The following is a 17060-nucleotide window of genomic DNA, read 5'->3' as shown; positions in this document are numbered from 1 at the left end:
TTGCCCTCTCTCCCAGTTGTGACAACCAAAAATGTCTTCTGACCTTGCCAAACATCCCCTGGAGGACAAAATCGCCCCTGACTTTACCCATTGGGATAAAGTCACTATATATATTAAAATCTCAATACTGCTGTAGTTTTTAAAGGATTGCAGGTAATTAAACAATGCAAAAACTGAAAATCAAAGACTGTGGGCTGAAAATTGATGTTACTTGACCTTCGGTATCCAATCTTTTTCTAGATTTGGTTTGGGTTGCATAAGCTCAGAAAATCCTGATTCAGCAAGATACGTGGTCGTGTTCTCATGTGTACAATGGAACAGGAACCAACTGGCAGGCACAGCCCTGCATTCACACACCAGCCTGCTGAGGCGGGTTCACAGGTGTGCATGGGGGAGGAAGGACCGCTTTCACTCCTGGATCCATGCAACTCAAGCAGATCACCTTAACCATCTCAGTCCATGCCCACCGGCAAAGGGTGCAAACCTCTGCTATATGGGACCTTCCTATTTCTGCTGGGTAGGCAGTGTCTCATTTCTATTTTAGGAATGTGAGATTTCACCCATGATGTCAAAACCACAACAAAAGTGCTGGTGAGAGCACTGATGCTGAGATCACGCTCAGACATCTCCCCAAAGCTTCTTTGTTCAATTTAATTGATCAATGCCTCCACCCGTCTCAGCCTGCGGTTCTCCAACCTGACCACGCACAAGAACCACTTGCTGCTGTAACATCCCCAGAATTTCCCACCTGGCAGGACCAGGTGAGGACACCAGATGTGCATTTTAAGCACGTTCCCCCGAGTTCTGTGGGTATGGCCCTTTAGGAACCCTTGCTCTCCAGCAAGCTTCTCACAGCTGCGATTAACAACAGATCTCAGCCTAAAGATTTTCAGATCCTCCTGCAAACTGCACAAAATTATGAGGACCTGTCTTCTGAGAAAGCAAATAAAAGTGTTGCTCTGCGAATACGTAGTCTACACTCTACTAATTTTGACCACCTACCAAGATGCAAGCAACTGCAAGATGATTCTGAGGTATGCTTTTTAATCTACTTCTAATCAACTGGTATAGCTCCAATGCGGAGAATACATGATGACTATCACTCAATCGCCTGCTTTTTATATGTTTAAAATTGTTCAAGGCAATTAACTGAGCCCTCACAGTACGTAAACATTTTCCAAAATGAGAACATGCCCGGCAACTGCAGATGGTATTTCTCCAAGGCTTTACTGAAGTGACAAAAGATATTAACAGGACATCGACTGTTGCAGTGTCAAATCTGGAGCCCTCTCCCCGTCCCTGCACTCTCCTCACTCGCCTCCTCTCTGCTTCAGCCTAGCAGGCCTCCTGCTGTTCCTCAAGGGGTGGGGAGGCCATCCCCACTTCCACTTCAGGGTCTTCACTGGTGGTTCCCTCTACCCCTCTTCCAGAAGGCTCCCTCCCGCACCATCTTTATCCTGGTTTTTATTCAAAAGTCGCCTCCTTGGGCTTCCCTGGTGGCGCAGTGGTTGAGAGTCCACCTGCCGATGCAGGGGACACGGGTTCGTGCCCCGGTCCGGGAGGATCCCTCATGCCATGGAGCGGCTGGGCCCGTGAGCCATGGCCGCTGAGCCTGCGCGTCCGGAGCCTGTGCTCCGCGACGGGAGAGGCCACAACAGCGAGAGGCCCGCATACCGCAAAATAAATAAATAAATAAATAAAGTCGCCTCCTTGATCACCCTCTGTAGCACTGCATTCTCACCCTAAGCCCTGTGATTCACTTTCCTGCTTTACTTTACCTCATACACTCATTACGACCCGTACGTATTTGCCTACTGTCTGCTCTCCCCCCTAAAACATAAGATTCCTAGACTGTCAGTGTTGTTCACTGCTGTAACCTCAGAACCTAAAACAGTGCCTAGCATGTAAAAGGCACTTAAATACTTGAACGAATGAACCAATGAATAAATGAATGCACTGGTCAGCAGCCTGGACTCAGATCCCCACAGAAAAGCTAACCCAAACTCAGCAAGATCCTAACAGGAGGCAGATGTGAAGACCAGACCCTTCTATGCGTCCAGATATCACAATCATTGGTTATTTGTACAGTCTCCAGGGCACACCTGGCATACAGAGAACAGGGATAGGAATCCTTTTTCAAACAAGAATCACTGCGTGTGTATGGTGAGGAAGGGTGAGGAAGGGAGATAAATGATTGTCCCACTCACCACCAAGGAAATAAAAGAGCAACTGGAACAACACTTATATGTGGAATCTAAAAAAGCATAACTCGTAGAAACAGAGAGTAGAGTGGTAGTTAACAGGGGCCGGGGGGGTGGGTGGGAGAATTGGGGAGGTGTCAGTGCCCAGTTATAAGAATAAGTTCTGGGGATCTAATGCACAACATGGTGATTATAGTTAATAATACTGTATTTGCATACTTGAAAGTTGCTAAGAGAATAGATCTTAAATGTTCTCACCACACACACACAAAAAAGATAACTATGTGCAGTAATGGATGTTTTAGCCAAGGCTATGGTGGTCATCATTTGGCAACATACAAGTGTATCAAGTCAACATGTTGTACAACTTAAATTCATACAATGTTATATGTCAATTATATCTCAATAAAGCTGAGGGAAAATCCAATAGAAATAAAAGAGAGACTGGATCTGTTTTGTTTTTCAAGAAAAGAGGGAGAAAATACTTAACTGTTTGGCTGTTGCCTGTGTCACGGTGGCCAAGTCACCTCTCTGAGGATGTCTGCTAACATGTAAGAAGCAGGTTGGGTGCTAATGAAGTTACACTCTGCCTGGGAAGCCTCTTTCGCAGGACAGCTGGAGGTCTATTCTCAACCAGGCAAATGTGTGCATTGGAGTTGGTTGACCAGATACCCGGGGATGCAGCAGGAGCGACGCCTTCTGGGACAACAGTGGTGGTGACATCAACAGGAAGTTGGAGAAAGAACCTTCCTGTCAGGTGAAACCACACTGAGTGGTCTCTATCCTGTATTCTACAAAACCAGTTCTGAAGAGAGCTCAGTGTTGCTGCAAATGATTCAGCAGCAACACTGGAAAGGGCAGCCACTGAGAGCGCTGGCCTCTGATCCTACACTGGCCGCGGCACCATGATCTGGAGGCTTCTGGGTTTTAAAAACTTTATTTTTGGAAATAATCTCAAACTTACAGAGAGACTGCAAGAAAACTACAAAGAATTCCCCTCACCCAGACTACCCACTTGTTACCATTCTACCACATTTGCTTGGTGATTCTATTATATGATGCACACACCACTTCTTTTTTTTCTTGCGGTACACGGGCCTCTCACTGTTGTGGCCTCTCCCGCTGCGGAGCACAGGCTCCGGACGCGCAGGCTCAGCTGCCATGGCTCACGGGCCCAGCCGCTCCGTGGCATGTGGGATCCTCCCGGACCGGGGCACGAACCCGTGTCCCCTGCATCGGCAGGCGGACTCTCAACCACTGTGCCACCAGGGAAGCCGATACTACTTTTTTAACCACTTGAAAGTAAGTTGAGGACACAATGACTTTCACCCCTAAATATTTTAGTATTTCCTAAAAACAAGGACATTCCCAGACACAACTGCAGTATTATGATAAAAATCAGGAAATTACTGTTACTTTAATACTGTTCTCTAATTTAAAGACCTCAGACAAATTTCTTTAGCAGTCCCAATAATGGCCTCAGAGCAAAAACAGGATCACATGTGGCATTCAGCTGTCATATCTTTTTAGCCTCCTCTGATCTGAAAGAGTTCCTTTATCTTTCATGACTTTGGCATTTTTTGAAAAGTACAGGCTAACCGTTTTGTAGAATGTCCCTCAGTGGATGTGTCCGTTTCTTCATGATTCAAGTTACACATTTCCGGCAGGAATATCACAGCAGTGGTGCTCGTCCGTCTTGGTGCATTTTCTCAGGAGGCACCTGATGTTGCTTTGTCCCATTACTGGTGATGTTAAATCAATTGGTCAAAGTTGGGTAAGGCAGCGGGCTTCCCTGGTGGCGCAGTGGTTGAGAGTCCGCCTGCCGATGCAAGGGACACGGGTTCGTGCCCTGGTCCGGGAGGATCCCACATGCCGCAGAGCGGCTGGGCCCGTGACCCATGGCCACTGAGCCTGCGCATCTGGAGCCTGTGCTCTGCAACGGGAGAGGCCACACAGTGAGAGGCCCGCGTACCGCAAAAAAAAACAAAAAACAAAAAAAACGGATTCTGGCTCCACTATTAACGGCAATTTGCTTCATGTTTCTGAGCTTCTGTTTGCTCCTCTATGAAATGGAAATAAAAGTAGCATCTACTTCATAGTGTTGCTCTGAACATGAGATGCCTAATACATGAAAGTGCTTAGACGTGTCCCAGGCACGGAAGAGGTACTGAGGCATTGGTGGCTGTCTTCCATCAAGGGCGTGCTTCAAGCCTGCACTACCGTTGGCTGGCAGTGTGACCATGACCTTTCACCTCTCTTGGTCCCAGATGTCTCATCTGCAAAATGTTGGTGGCACCTGTGTAATTGCTTCGCGGTATTGTTGGGATAGTAAACTGGAAAAGTTCTGCACGCACGTAAGATTTCAATTTGTTCTTAGTGGCCCCTTCTTTTTCCATTACAGTCAACAGTGTGGTAAAGGTCTCTTTTCCTGAGAGAGGATGCTGAGTGCTGGACACAGTGCTCAGGCCCAGCCTAGGCATCCACTGGTCACCATGTTGGACTCAATGCAAGTAACCAAGGCACCCAGGGAGATGCATTTCTTGGATCCTCCCTGGGCTCGTGAATGAGTCCAGAGCCTGGTTTTCTGTCTCTCCTTTTCTCAATTAGGGAAACAGTTGAGCACTGTGTGTTCTTTTTCAGGTCTCCACAAGCCCTGGGGGTGGGGGGAGGAGAAGAGAGGAGACAGGAAGAAACTCTCCCTGTAAAACTTGGCTTTGACAGAATAGCTTCCGGTTGCCTTGAAATCCAATCTTCTTTTGAACTTGAATTTGCCATCAGTCACATTCTTGGAAGGCAATGAGCTCCAGCCCCAGTCCTGACAGTTGGGAGGGATAATACCTTTCCAAGAACCCCACTCCTGGTGTGGTAGAAGCTGACCGCCAGCTAACGCTTCTTTTCACCTGCTCAGGGAGAGTGGAGTGTCATGGACTTCAGCTCTGAGAGACCCTACAGACATCCTATGATCTGGTTCAGGAGAGAAAGTGCTCTCTTTCTACCTCTGTCTCTAGAACTGAGGGATAGTTTGATATCTCTTTTATACACTGTTATTGAATTCTCAAATGCTTGGCTTCCCCACTGCAACCAACAAAACTTGACTTCAGGCTGGCATTCACTAACTCATGAATTAATTAATTCAACAAATGTGTATTCAGTACCTACCATGGGTTCTAGGCATTTGAAGAACAGTGGACAAAATGAACAAAACACCTGCTCTCCGTGAAGTTCACCCCCAACACTTAGCCAACCAGCAAAAATCACGACTGAAATCTGTCAGAGAGAAAGACTTGGACCACAAGTCAGAAGATCCAGGTCTGAGAGAGAGAGAGAGCTTTACCATGTAAAAGACGTCTGACACCAGACGTCTGACACTTAGGTTCCCTGAGCCTCAATTTCTCATCTATAATGGGCATTGTATGGCCTGCTCATCCCCTGTCCTTGCAATGATAAAATGAAGGGAAATAAGTGAACTCATTTTGTATGCTGCAACATTGCATGCCAACTGATCCAGTACAGATCTACCGTGCCAACTCAAACTTTTTATTTGGTTATGGAAGGAACATTTCTTGAGCACCTACTACGTACCCTGCATTTGGAATACAAGGATGAAGAAGATACGGCCTCTGCCTTCCAGTAGAGGAGACACACACAAAGCAGTTGGTTATACAGCTGTGTGATGAAAGCAGTGATGAAGCCATCCAAGAGAACCATGGGAGAGTAGAGGAGGGGGTCTAGCCCCATCCTCGGGTGACGAGGATGATGGGACACTTGAGCTGAATCTTAAATGACACATTGGAGGTAGCCAGATGAAGAGAGTGGGAGGGGAGGGGGACATGCTTGGTAAAAAGGTGTTGAGAACAGAAGAATGGAAACCAATGACAGCTCAGTCCCGTGGTTCTCAGGCATTGAGTATTGACAGGAAGTGATGGAAGAACAGCTGTCTACAGGAATGAGCTTCTGGAAGGCCTTGTCTACCATGGTGATGTGTTGGGGTATATTCTCTAAACAGCAGGGAAACATTAAAAGGCTTTGAGCAAGGACGTCAAAGCATCAGCTCTAGGTTTTAGTTACTGGCAGTTGTGTGACAGATTGGCTGAAGGGGCACCTGCAGAGGTTGTGAGACAAGAATATTGCTGTAGGGCTTCCCTGGTGGTGCAGAGGTTGAGAGTCCGCCTGCCGATGCAGGGGACATGGGTTCGTGCCCCGGTCCGGGAAGATCCCACATGCCGCGGAACGGCTGGGCCCGTGAGCCATGGCTGCTGAGCCTGTGCGTCCGGAGTCTGTGCTCCGCAACGGCAGAGCCACAACAGTGAGAGGCCCGTGTACCGCAAAAAAAAAAAAAAAAAAAAAAAAAAAAAAGCTGTGTAAGGCAAGTTTAACTACTGTCAAGTTACTCTTTTCCCTTTGTAATTAATAAGTAACTTGATGGGAGATACTTAGAGACTAAGTAATTACCCTGTTACTCATCCAATCTACTGGTTTCAGCACCCAGGATAAGGATACAATTCTGTGTGAGGTCAAGCAAGGTCAAAGTTCAGGAAAAAAATCCAGGGCTGGTTGAAGCAGTAGCTGATGAGCAAGAAGTAGCATTGAGACGCCTCTACCAGACTTAATTCAAATAACCACAAGGTGTGTTCACTCTTTGCTATTAAGAAAAAAACACCTCTAGATTTGCTTTGGAGAGTATACCATGAGTGCCTATGACTGTGCTATTTTCTCTTACGTTGAGTCATGCCTGCTGGACACAGCCGTTCATTTACAAGTGTCCAGTGGCAACACCCAGGTTCAGAGGGCTGACAGCTACCCATCCTCCTGTGGAGGCCTGGTTCTCCAGGGGCAATGCTGAGGGGTCAGCTCGGTGATTTCTGGTCCGCTGTGGCATGGCACAGGGAGCTATATTCAAAAACAAAACTCCAACTCTCCCTTGCCTTATATTAAAGCACAATCAGGTTAGGAACTCCGAGTTGGATTATTCAAGAAACGTTAAAAAAAACAACAACAACAACTCTGTTATCGCAAAGTTAGAAACTTCAGAGAGAACATTTTGAAATCACACACCGGTCGTTACACTACAGTGCAGTGATATCCACTGCTAACATTCTGGTCTATATTCCATCTGCCTTTCCTCTTGGCGTATGTATATTTTATCAGGTTTAGGATCATATTACCTATACTAGCCCTCTTCAGGCTGGGTCCACTGGAGATTAAGCCCTACAGAAAAGGATTTGAGTGTCTATTTTCTTTCAAGATTTTTTTTTTTTTGACGTGGACCATTTTTAAAGTCTTCATTGAATTTGTTACAATATTACTTCTGTTTTACGTTTTGGTTTTCCAGCTGCGAGACATGTGGGATCCTAGCTCCCTGACCAGGGATCAAACCCTCACCCACTGCCCTGGAAGGTGTGAAGTCTTAACCACTAGACCGCCAGGGAAGTCCCTGAGTGTCTATTTTCTTAATTCTCCCAAGGATGGTATATAACTAGAATCACTCCAGAAGCACAGGAGAGAAGTTCATTCATAGTATACAATGGTGACCTTAGCGCATTAGGGCTTAATTCTCTTGTAGAGCCCCAGCTGGGGAGGGCTGGTCTGTACTGCTGTATAATTTCCTTTGTTCACCTAATAATCCTTTAAACAGACATTTAATAAGCATACACCAAGCACTGGGAATATAAAGAAAACTAAGACACAGCCTTTCTCTTGAAATGAAAAACCCAGCTAGGGAAAGCAAAAAATAGTTAACTACTCAAAATGCCAAATAACAGAGGAACCTGGAGAGCCCCGGGCCAAGGGACCACTAGCTCCATCAGACAAAATCAAGGAGGCCTCCCTGAGGACATGATGTGTAAACGGATCTTTGAGGGATAGGCAAGACCTCAGAGACAGAAAGAAGAGAGAGCAGGCACTCTGGATGGAAGGAAGGACATGTCAAGATGCCCAGAGAGGGCTGCTCAGGCCAGGTCACAGGGGACCTGGGGGAAAGTGGCAGAAGATGTGACAAAGAAGGAACCAGGCCCTCCCAACTGGCCCCAGAGGAGGAAGCGGCCTTAAGTGGTTCTTAAGCAGGGGGGCGGAGAGCTCACACTGGGATGTAGGAGGCGACGGGATGGAGTGGTCAAGGGGCTGCTGTGACCACCGCAGCCAGGGGTGATGGGGCAGCTGAGCCAGAGCAGGGACGGCGAGATGGGGGCCGACAAGAGTGGTGGAGGAAGAAGAGGCCACGGAACTTGGTGACTGAGCTGGCAGGGGCTGTTCTTGTCGCACCCAGCCAGCCGAGATCCGGCCTGCATAACAAATTCAGGCCGCTAACGGGAGAAAAAAAAGAAAAAAAAATAGCAAAGTATGCAAGAAGGCTCCACCAGCTGCCACCATTCCACCATCCGCTGAGATGATTTCCCGGCGGAGGTGTGGGCACCCATCAAAGAGGAGGAGGCCAGAGGGAATAAGACAGGACACTGGGATAAACTGAGGAAACTGCCCAGAGAACTGCCTGTCCTCCTTGGGCCCCACCAAGCTCTAACAAAACACCTTACGTAACAGCTCTCTGGCGGTGGGCCTCCACGTGACAGCAAATTAGACGAGCAGAATATGCTACAGCAGAGCACGTCTGTGGCAACCTCATGAGTGCCATAAATAAAGCCAAATCTAGAAGCTACCTTTTTAACGGGAGATTTCCCTCTTAATCTAAAGGAAATACAAGGAGTCAGGCTGAATAAAGAATACTTAATAGGAGAAAGTGAAAGTCAGTAGAATGAACAGTTAACAAAAGCAACTCCGGGACCCAACAGAAACAAGCTCCAAAATGGCGACCTTCCCCCAAACAGGAGCATAAAGGGAAACACCAGGTAGATGATGGAAAAGTGAGTGTGCAAATTCTAAAATAACCAAGACCCCACCCCAGAAAGAAAGGGTGAGGATATGGCTTCTTAAGGTTTGGGATTATGAAGAGACATCCCCAAACAGGACCTTAGCAATAGTCCTCAGGGAGCAGCTGGCTGGTCAATGGGGAAGGGAAGGTGGAGGATTCGATAGGCAGTTGATACACTAATCCGGTACAGTGGTCCCTCAGTATCCAGAGGAAATTGGTTCCCGGACCCCCCCTTGGATACCATATCCATGGATGCTCAAGTCCCTTATGTTAAACGGTGTAGTATTTGCATATAACCTATGCACATCCTCCCGTATACTTTATTTATTTTTCTTTTTTTTTGCGGTACGCGGGCCTCTCACTGTTGTGGCCTCTCCCGTTGCGGAGCACAGGCTCCGGACGTGCAGGCTCAGCGGCCACGGCTCACGGGCCCAGCCGCTCCGCGGCATGCGGGATCTTCCCGGACCGGGGCACGAACCCGTGTCCCCTGCATCGGCAGGCGGACTCTCAACCACTGCGCCACTGGGGAAGCCCCCCTCCCGTATACTTTAAATCATCTCTAGATTACTTATAATACCTAATACAATGTAAATGCTATGTATGTAGTTGACATTATGCGGCAAACTCAAGCGTTGTTTTTCGGAACTTTCAAGAAAGTTTCCGTTTTCAGTATTTCTGAGCCACAGTTGGTTGATACGGAGGGCTGGCTGTATTCAATAACCCTCTTTGTTCTACTGGAACAGAAGAACTATACTAGTCATGTAAAACCCGAAATCCATTACCAGAAAGTGGTAATGACCCCAGAAAAGGGACTGGAGGGACAGCGACAGGGAACAACCTGGAGGCTGACAGGCCCTGGCAGTTGAGAGACTTGAAAGAGAGGGAGCAAACACAGGAGACAAAGGAAAGTTTTGTTTGGGTCGCTTTAAGCCCAGAATAAGTTAAGCATGTTTTGAGTTCCTAAAACTGACAACATGTATTTAGGTCTGTAAGAAGCATGGTTAAAACATACAGTTGCCTTTCACACCCCAATCACATGTCCCTTTTACTCTCTGCTCCAAAAATTTGGGAAACCAGCACTTGGGCAAGCTCCCAAACAGGCATACTGTCATTCACGTAACCCCGTTTTTAAACAGGCAGGGAGTACGTGCCTGGGGGTAGAGCAAGAAGCAACACAGAAACAGCCTCTTCTAAAAGCTCTCATCTCATTTTCAAAATCAGACAAGTAGATCTAACACCAATGTAATTATTTTCCTCATTTTTCTTTTTAACTCACTCTACATTGGACATGAGGGCAGTGTCAGGAGGTATTTTACATTTGGAGGACGTGGGTATGTGTGTGTTTGGGAGGGGCTTAGAAAAGGCTCACGCCCACCCCAGGAAAAGAATGGGTAGGACTTGCTGGGGGTGGGGAGACAGGTGCCGCCTGAGCAGGGACAGTAGGCACTGAGGGGAGTTTCTGAAGGTCTAGCCCCAGAGGGAACAACGTACCCAGAGGCTGGGAAAGGAAGCAGGTCATGCCATGGTGGGTTGGAATTTTATCCTAAGATAAAAGAAGCAACTGGGGGTTGGGGTGTGGATTTGAACTGGAATTGGAGTTTGGCGAGACCTCTCTTGAGGCAGGACTGGAGATGGGGAAGTCCTTTTGTGAGGCAGGACCAGTGAGGAGGCTGTCATGGAGACCCAGCAGAGTGACAATGCTGTGCCTGGAAACGCAGGAACCTGGACCAGGGAACAGAGCTGCCTCAGCCACCTCAGATCATCCTCTTAGGAGCCCTTCTGAGGGGTGGGGTAGGAATGTCCTGTACACTGCAAAGACAGGGATGCATTTGCCTCATCTGCGCCCTCCAGGCCAGACTGCCTGAGTCTGGATCCCGGCTCTGTCCCCTCGAGTTTCTTAGTTTCTTAACCTCCCTGAGCCTCAATATCCTCATCTGTAAAATGGGGATAATAATGGTACCAAACTCATATGGCTTTTGTGAAAATTAAAAGAACATATATATATATATATATATATATATACACACACACATATATACATATATATATATATACACACACACACACACATATACGTAACATGTCTAAAACAGGTAAGGACAAAGTGAGTCAGTAGAGCATTTATCTTTGTTTCTGTCCTATGTTTTGTAGCATGTGGGTTTGTTGGGGGGGGTGCTTATAAGATTTTCAAAAAGAGCCACCCTCTGCTAACCACAAAACACTCTTAGATTCCCATGACCCTCGATTCACTTGGCAGATAACTGAACCCCACCACTGTTAGCTCTGACTGTCCTGTTTACCACCACAGATCTCCTCAACATTTACAGGAGGCGAAGATACCATAGTCACGTGTGGCTGCTGAGTAATTCAGACATGGCCAGACCACATTGAGATGTGCGCTAATAAAAGTATAAGATACACACAAGGCTTTGAAGACTTAGTTTGACCAGAAGAATGTAAAATAGCTCAATAACAATTTTTATATTGATTTCATAATATATTATACATATTGGGTTAACTAAAATATATTATTAAAATTAAGTCACCTTTTTTTTTAAAATTCCTTCCTTCTAACTCCTTGGATTTATTTTCATTGCTGTGTTCCTAACTTCTTCCTAATTTAGCTGACTAGCTCATTAGTTTTTGACTATTTTCTTGCTAATATGAGTAATTAAGACTGTGTATTTCTCTTTAAATACTGATTTAGTTGCATCCCACAAGCCTTACGTGTACAATTCATTCTACAAGTTTTTTTTTTTTTTGCGGTAAGCGGGCCTCTCACTGTTGTGGCCTCTCTCGCTGCAGAGCACAGGCTCCGGACGCGCAGGCTCAGCGGCCATGGCCCACGGGCCCAGCCGCTCCGCGGCATGTGGGATCCTCCCGGACCAGGGCACGAACCCGTGTCCCCTGCATCGGCAGGCGGACTCTCAACCACTGCGCCACCAGGGAAGCCCCATTCTACAAGTTTTGATTTATATATTTTCATTGTTATTACTTCTTTATCTTTCAAATTCAAAATTTTTAATTTTTAAAATTATATTCTTAAATTGATACATAATTTAGTTTCACTGTGTTCAGAGAACTTGGTCAATACGATACCGATTATTTTAAATGTTAGGACTTACTTTATGACCTGGTATATGTTCGATTTTTGTAAACATATAATCTTCACTTGCTGGAACTATGTTTTCTATTTAATCAGTTTGATCAAGCTTATTAATTGTGTTGCTTGTTGAATCAATCCCTTATTGGAAAAAAAAAATCCCTTACTGGTTTTTAGTAAGCTTGTTCTATCAATTACGGAAAGAGATATGCTAAAATCTCTCACTATTACGGCAGGTTTGTCAACTTTTTCTGTCATTCTGTCACTTTTTACTTTATACAGTTTGAAGCTGTGTCATTAGGTTAGAAGAATAAGCATAAGAGTTAGAAGGTTTTTTTTTATCTTCCTGGGAAACTGAAACTTTGATCCACCGGTTTCCTTTTAATTTTTTAAATGTAGCTACTAGAAAAATTTTAATTATATACATGGCTTGGGTTATATTTCCGTTGGACAGAGCTGGTCTAGAGGAAGAATAAGCAAGGAAACCAGCTACCAAATCCTGGGCGACTAAGGACTTGACTGCAGAAAATGACAAGCAAAGAGAGGAGAGTACTGGCAGCCCTGTAAAAGTACCACAACTCTGTTCTCCTCTCTTGCTGCTGAAGTCTAGATTGGAAATGAGAACAAGACGCTTGTGAAAAGCAGAAAGGAGTTGATGAACTCAATACATATAAGCCTTTAATTATGAAAATGACACCTAGTCTTAAAGGCAGACTTCATGTTCAAAACACAACCTACTATTCCATCAAAACAAATTTGTTATTTGTATCACTTTTTCCCTGTTTAAATTAATCAAATCATACCACCTGATTCTGAACTATTAATTCCAGATATTTAAAACTGGAAAAGGGGAAGAATTCATGGGTATAAGGCGTTGATGAACCATCCAGTAACTTAATCCTGGATGTTCTTCCACACTCTAAAGGGGGAACAAAAATGTCTTGCTGAGTTTGGAAAATCTGTTGAACAGTAGTATACTTATGCCTACTTTCCTAGTATGTATGCTCTACTTAGAAAAACAAAGAAAAAGCTGTCCAGGTAAGGAAAGCCTGGTAGCGTCCTTGTAGCCCTCCAACCTCGTTTTTCTCCCGCTCCCCTATCCCTCTTCCTCACTCCCCCTCTGCACGTGTGCTCAAGCTGGGTCTCTCTCCCCGGACAGCCTGCGTGTCACCAACCACAATCATGCAGTCATGGCTCCCTCCCACACTAGGCCATTGATTCACCCACTTCTGGATGCCTTTGCTAACTTATACCCCTCATACCGATCCAGCCCTTGCTTCTCCTTCCTCAGCAGTTAGGGAAGTTCGTTCCATCATTAATGTGTGTATACTCCCAGTTGCTTTAATTCTGCCAAGGCTTCCCAGCTAGACCAAAAACATAGAGCATGCTCTCTGGGAGTGTCTCCACAGGCAGTTCAGATTAAATCGCTTCTCAGGACCTAGCAAGGTGTGGAAAGTGAGGTTTGACCCTCTTCCAAGACTAGCCCTTCCGCCCTCAGCACCTGGATGACTCACACAGAGGACCCAGAACCTTTTTTACTGTCCCATTCACCTCCCAAGAGCCAACCTGCTAGATAAACTCCTGCCAAACAGACCAGCAGGGAAAGCAGGGAAGGACTGAAGGAGACACATCAAAGAACAAAGGGTTTGTTCTTATCCTGTCTTGAATATAGTCTTAAAATTCAATACTACTACTCAGCCATAAAAAAGAACGAAATAATGCCATTTGCAGCAACATCGATAGACCTAGAGATTGTCATACTAAGTGAAGTCAGACAAATATCATATAATATCACTTATATGTGGAATCTAAAAAAATGGTACAAATGAACTTATTTACAAAACAGAAATAGAGTCACAGATGTAGAAAAGAAACTTATGGTTACTAAAGGGGGTGGGGGGAGGGATAAACTGGGAGATTGGGATTGACATAAACACTCTACCGTATATACAACAGATAACTAATAGGGACCTACTGTATAGCACAGTGAACTCTACTCAGTACTCTGTAATAACCTATATGGGAAAAGAATCTAAAAAAGTGTGGATATATGTACATGTATAACTGATACACTTTGCTGTACAGCAGAAATTAACACAACATTGTACATCAACTATACTCCAATAAAAATTAAATTACAAAAATTCAATACTAATCTATTGTGGTAATATGAAACAATTTGGCAGTCTGTGCCAAAATTATAAGCATTTTCAAAATAGGTAGTCATAAATGTGCATTTTTAGAATTTCTGCCTGTTGGCCCTCTCCGTCTTCTACAAACACCTTCGTGCCTTCCCACCTCACCCATTTCTTTTCTCGCCTAGAGGAAGACACAGCTAATCGTAACCAAGGTTCATTTTATCTTACAGAAACAGCGGCACTCAGACAACGGACAGACACATGAAAAGGCTAACGACATTCCAGTCACAGGGCTCTGCCAGTTCACATTAGTCTCTCCTTGTCCCAGCACTGACTGGAATTTAGGTGATCCCCTGCTCTACGACTAGAAATTTAAGACATTCTTCTAAACCATCAAGCTTTCAGGATTATGTGAGTGAAACCACAACCCATCCTGACAGTTTTGAGTTTGTGCCCCTTCACTCAACAGACAGGATTCCTCTTCCAGGTTCAGGATAGCGCAACTCTTCTGTGGAAGAGGATTACCAAGAGAAGGGCTCCGCTTAACACCAGAGGGCAGGAGATGCGTCTCCTTTCTCTTTGTAATCCCAACACCCAGCATGGTGCGTGGCCTAATGAGCAGGCAACCCGAGGGTGCCAGATGAAGGGTAGCAGGTAAAACCATTTTCCCTTTTAAATGAACAATACCTAATGAAGCAACGTCGTAAACATGAATTAAGACATGAGGACATAAATTTGTCTTTCAAGTCAGCTAATGATTCTGCAGGACCCTCTTCATTGGTCAACACATTTTGCAGTCAGAACCGCAGAACCAGGGGCCTGAAAGGGGCCTTGGCCATCAGCAAGTCAAACCTCCCAGTACAGATCAGGAGATGGAGTCCTACAGGGGGATCAGTGTCCGCCAAGGTCACCCACCTGATGTGGGGTTGGGCAGGACCCCTCGCCTCTTCCTATTCGAAGATGCTCCCCGAAAATCTTGCATTACTTACACACTAAAGGCTCATATGAATGCCATTGCTTACAATTCAGGAGAAACCAAAGGTCACCAAAACGTGTCTCTTCCGCAGGGCTGGCCGCATTGAGGAAGCAGGGAAGATCACTGGCGAATTTCTACCTGCAGACACCGCACGCTTTCCCGATGGATGCAAAGGTCAGTTTCCGGAGCTGCTAGTCATAGGGTCCCCCAATTCTGTCCCGGGGAAATGAGTCAACTCTGCTCTCCTGGGCTCGGAAGCTTCCAACAATGAATTAAACCCCAAGTCGATGTGAAAGACTGAGGGGAAAGGGACACCGCGCCTGGACCCCACGTCCCGGTCGTTCACCCCTCCGCCTCCACCGCGTCCACACTTGCGCGGGCCGCGGCGCCTCCCGCCGGTCCACTCCGCCCGAGGCCACGACTCCCAGCCTGCGCCCCCGCCAGGCGCGTTTTGGGGAACCGTGCCCTGGGCGCTGCCCGCGGGGGTTTGGGCGGAGTCTCCGGGCCCAGCCACGCGGGGGCAGGGACGGATCTGAGCCGCCGCCCCCTGCCCGCGGGCCCCGCTACGCAGAGGAGGGGGCTGCGCCACGTACCTCGACCGGCAGGTGCCGCCGCCGCCGCCGCCGCCGCCTTGGTCCGCGGCTGTAGGGGACGCCGCTCCGCGCCGCCCTCCGCCTTCGTCCGCATATTAGGGAGCGGGCGCCAGCCTGCCACCAGTCCTGGGCCCGGCGCCCCGGCCCGCCCCCTGCGCCGCGCTAGCGCCCATTCAGTCCCGGACCGTCTGCTCCCCAGCTCAGATGCGGAGGAGGGGCGTGGGGCGGGGCCTGGAGTCACGAGGACACGAGAACCAATCGGAGCGCGCGAGGGCCCCAGAGGCTGCCCTGCTCCACCGATGCTCAATCCTCCACCCTGCGGGCTTAGGGGAACTGGCCACCCCCAGCCAGACGCCCGTAGCTGGAAACGCGCTTGGCTGTGTGCTGGCCCGGGTGAGGGTCCCGGGCACCCACCGCCCTCTGGATCTCTGCGTGCGGTTAGATGGCGAAGGAACAAAAGGTGTTTATAGGCTGGTTATAGGCTTTTACTGCACAGAGGACTCGTAGATGCGGAGCCGCTGAATGAAGGGGCTTTATGTAGTCACGTGCTTTATTCTCTAGGACGGACCCGCAGGCAATACTGGTTTGGAGTTCCTGGAGCCCTCGACACAATGAGAGCAGCCTGAGTGTGTCTGGGCATTTGCCGAACAGCTTTCTGTTGTTCCACGTATCAGAAAAAATCGAGGGAGCACTAGTTTCACAGATGGGTAATTAAGACCCAGAGAGCAGAAGTGAGTCACCCTAAATCATTAGGGCATTTAGTGGCAGAGCCAGGATCAGAACCTGTGCTTGGAGCTCCCATTTCCATAACTCCGGAGTCCCCCTCGATTCTGGAGCGGAAGTGTCATACAATTTTTAAAAGTGTGAATATTAGTGAATCCCCAAATTCAGGAATTAAGAGGACTTGAAAGCACGGATATGTTATTTCTTTAACACAGGCAGGTGTGTATAATGCGCCTGGTACATTGCTGTGCCGTAGGACTTGTTGACTCTTCAGTAAAGTCAGTGAAGTTGATCTGCTCTCATAATTTCCTTTCGGGTTGGTGAGCACAGAGCATCGCAGTCGTGTGCCTGTGATACCGGTTCCAGTTCCCGTTTGAAAAAGAAGATCCTAGACAAGGAGCAAAATATATTTGCGTGCACCGAGAGTCCTGTCACTCTTTTTGTTCAACAGCTTGCACACG

General features: G+C 47.0%; 1 protein-coding gene across 6 annotated transcripts in view; it reads right to left on the bottom strand.

Moving 5' to 3' along the window:
* ST3GAL5 (ST3 beta-galactoside alpha-2,3-sialyltransferase 5) overlaps nt 1–16089 on the bottom strand; it is a 49099-nt gene extending 33010 nt beyond the window's left edge. Inside the window, exons 1-2 of one of the 6 annotated variants that reach the window (XM_049695800.1) lie at nt 15877–16017; nt 15330–15437 (exon numbers count right to left, since the gene is read on the bottom strand). Coding sequence is in view for 1 of the 6 variants with exons in the window: in XM_049695796.1 (XP_049551753.1) it covers nt 15877–15970 (94 nt within the window). In the remaining 5 variants the exon portion in view is untranslated. Of the gene's footprint in view, nt 1–15222; nt 15242–15296; nt 15799–15876 lie in introns of those variants that run through there. The other 5 variants (XM_049695796.1, XM_049695799.1, XM_049695801.1 and 2 more) reach the window with 5 other exon arrangements.
* Between the last annotated feature and the right edge of the window lie 971 nt (nt 16090–17060).

Source organism: Orcinus orca, chromosome 13 (genome assembly GCF_937001465.1).
Source record: "Orcinus orca chromosome 13, mOrcOrc1.1, whole genome shotgun sequence".
Lineage (NCBI taxonomy): Eukaryota > Metazoa > Chordata > Mammalia > Artiodactyla > Delphinidae > Orcinus > Orcinus orca.
Note: the sequence above shows the minus strand (reverse complement) of the source record. Positions and strands in the feature narration are given on the sequence as shown.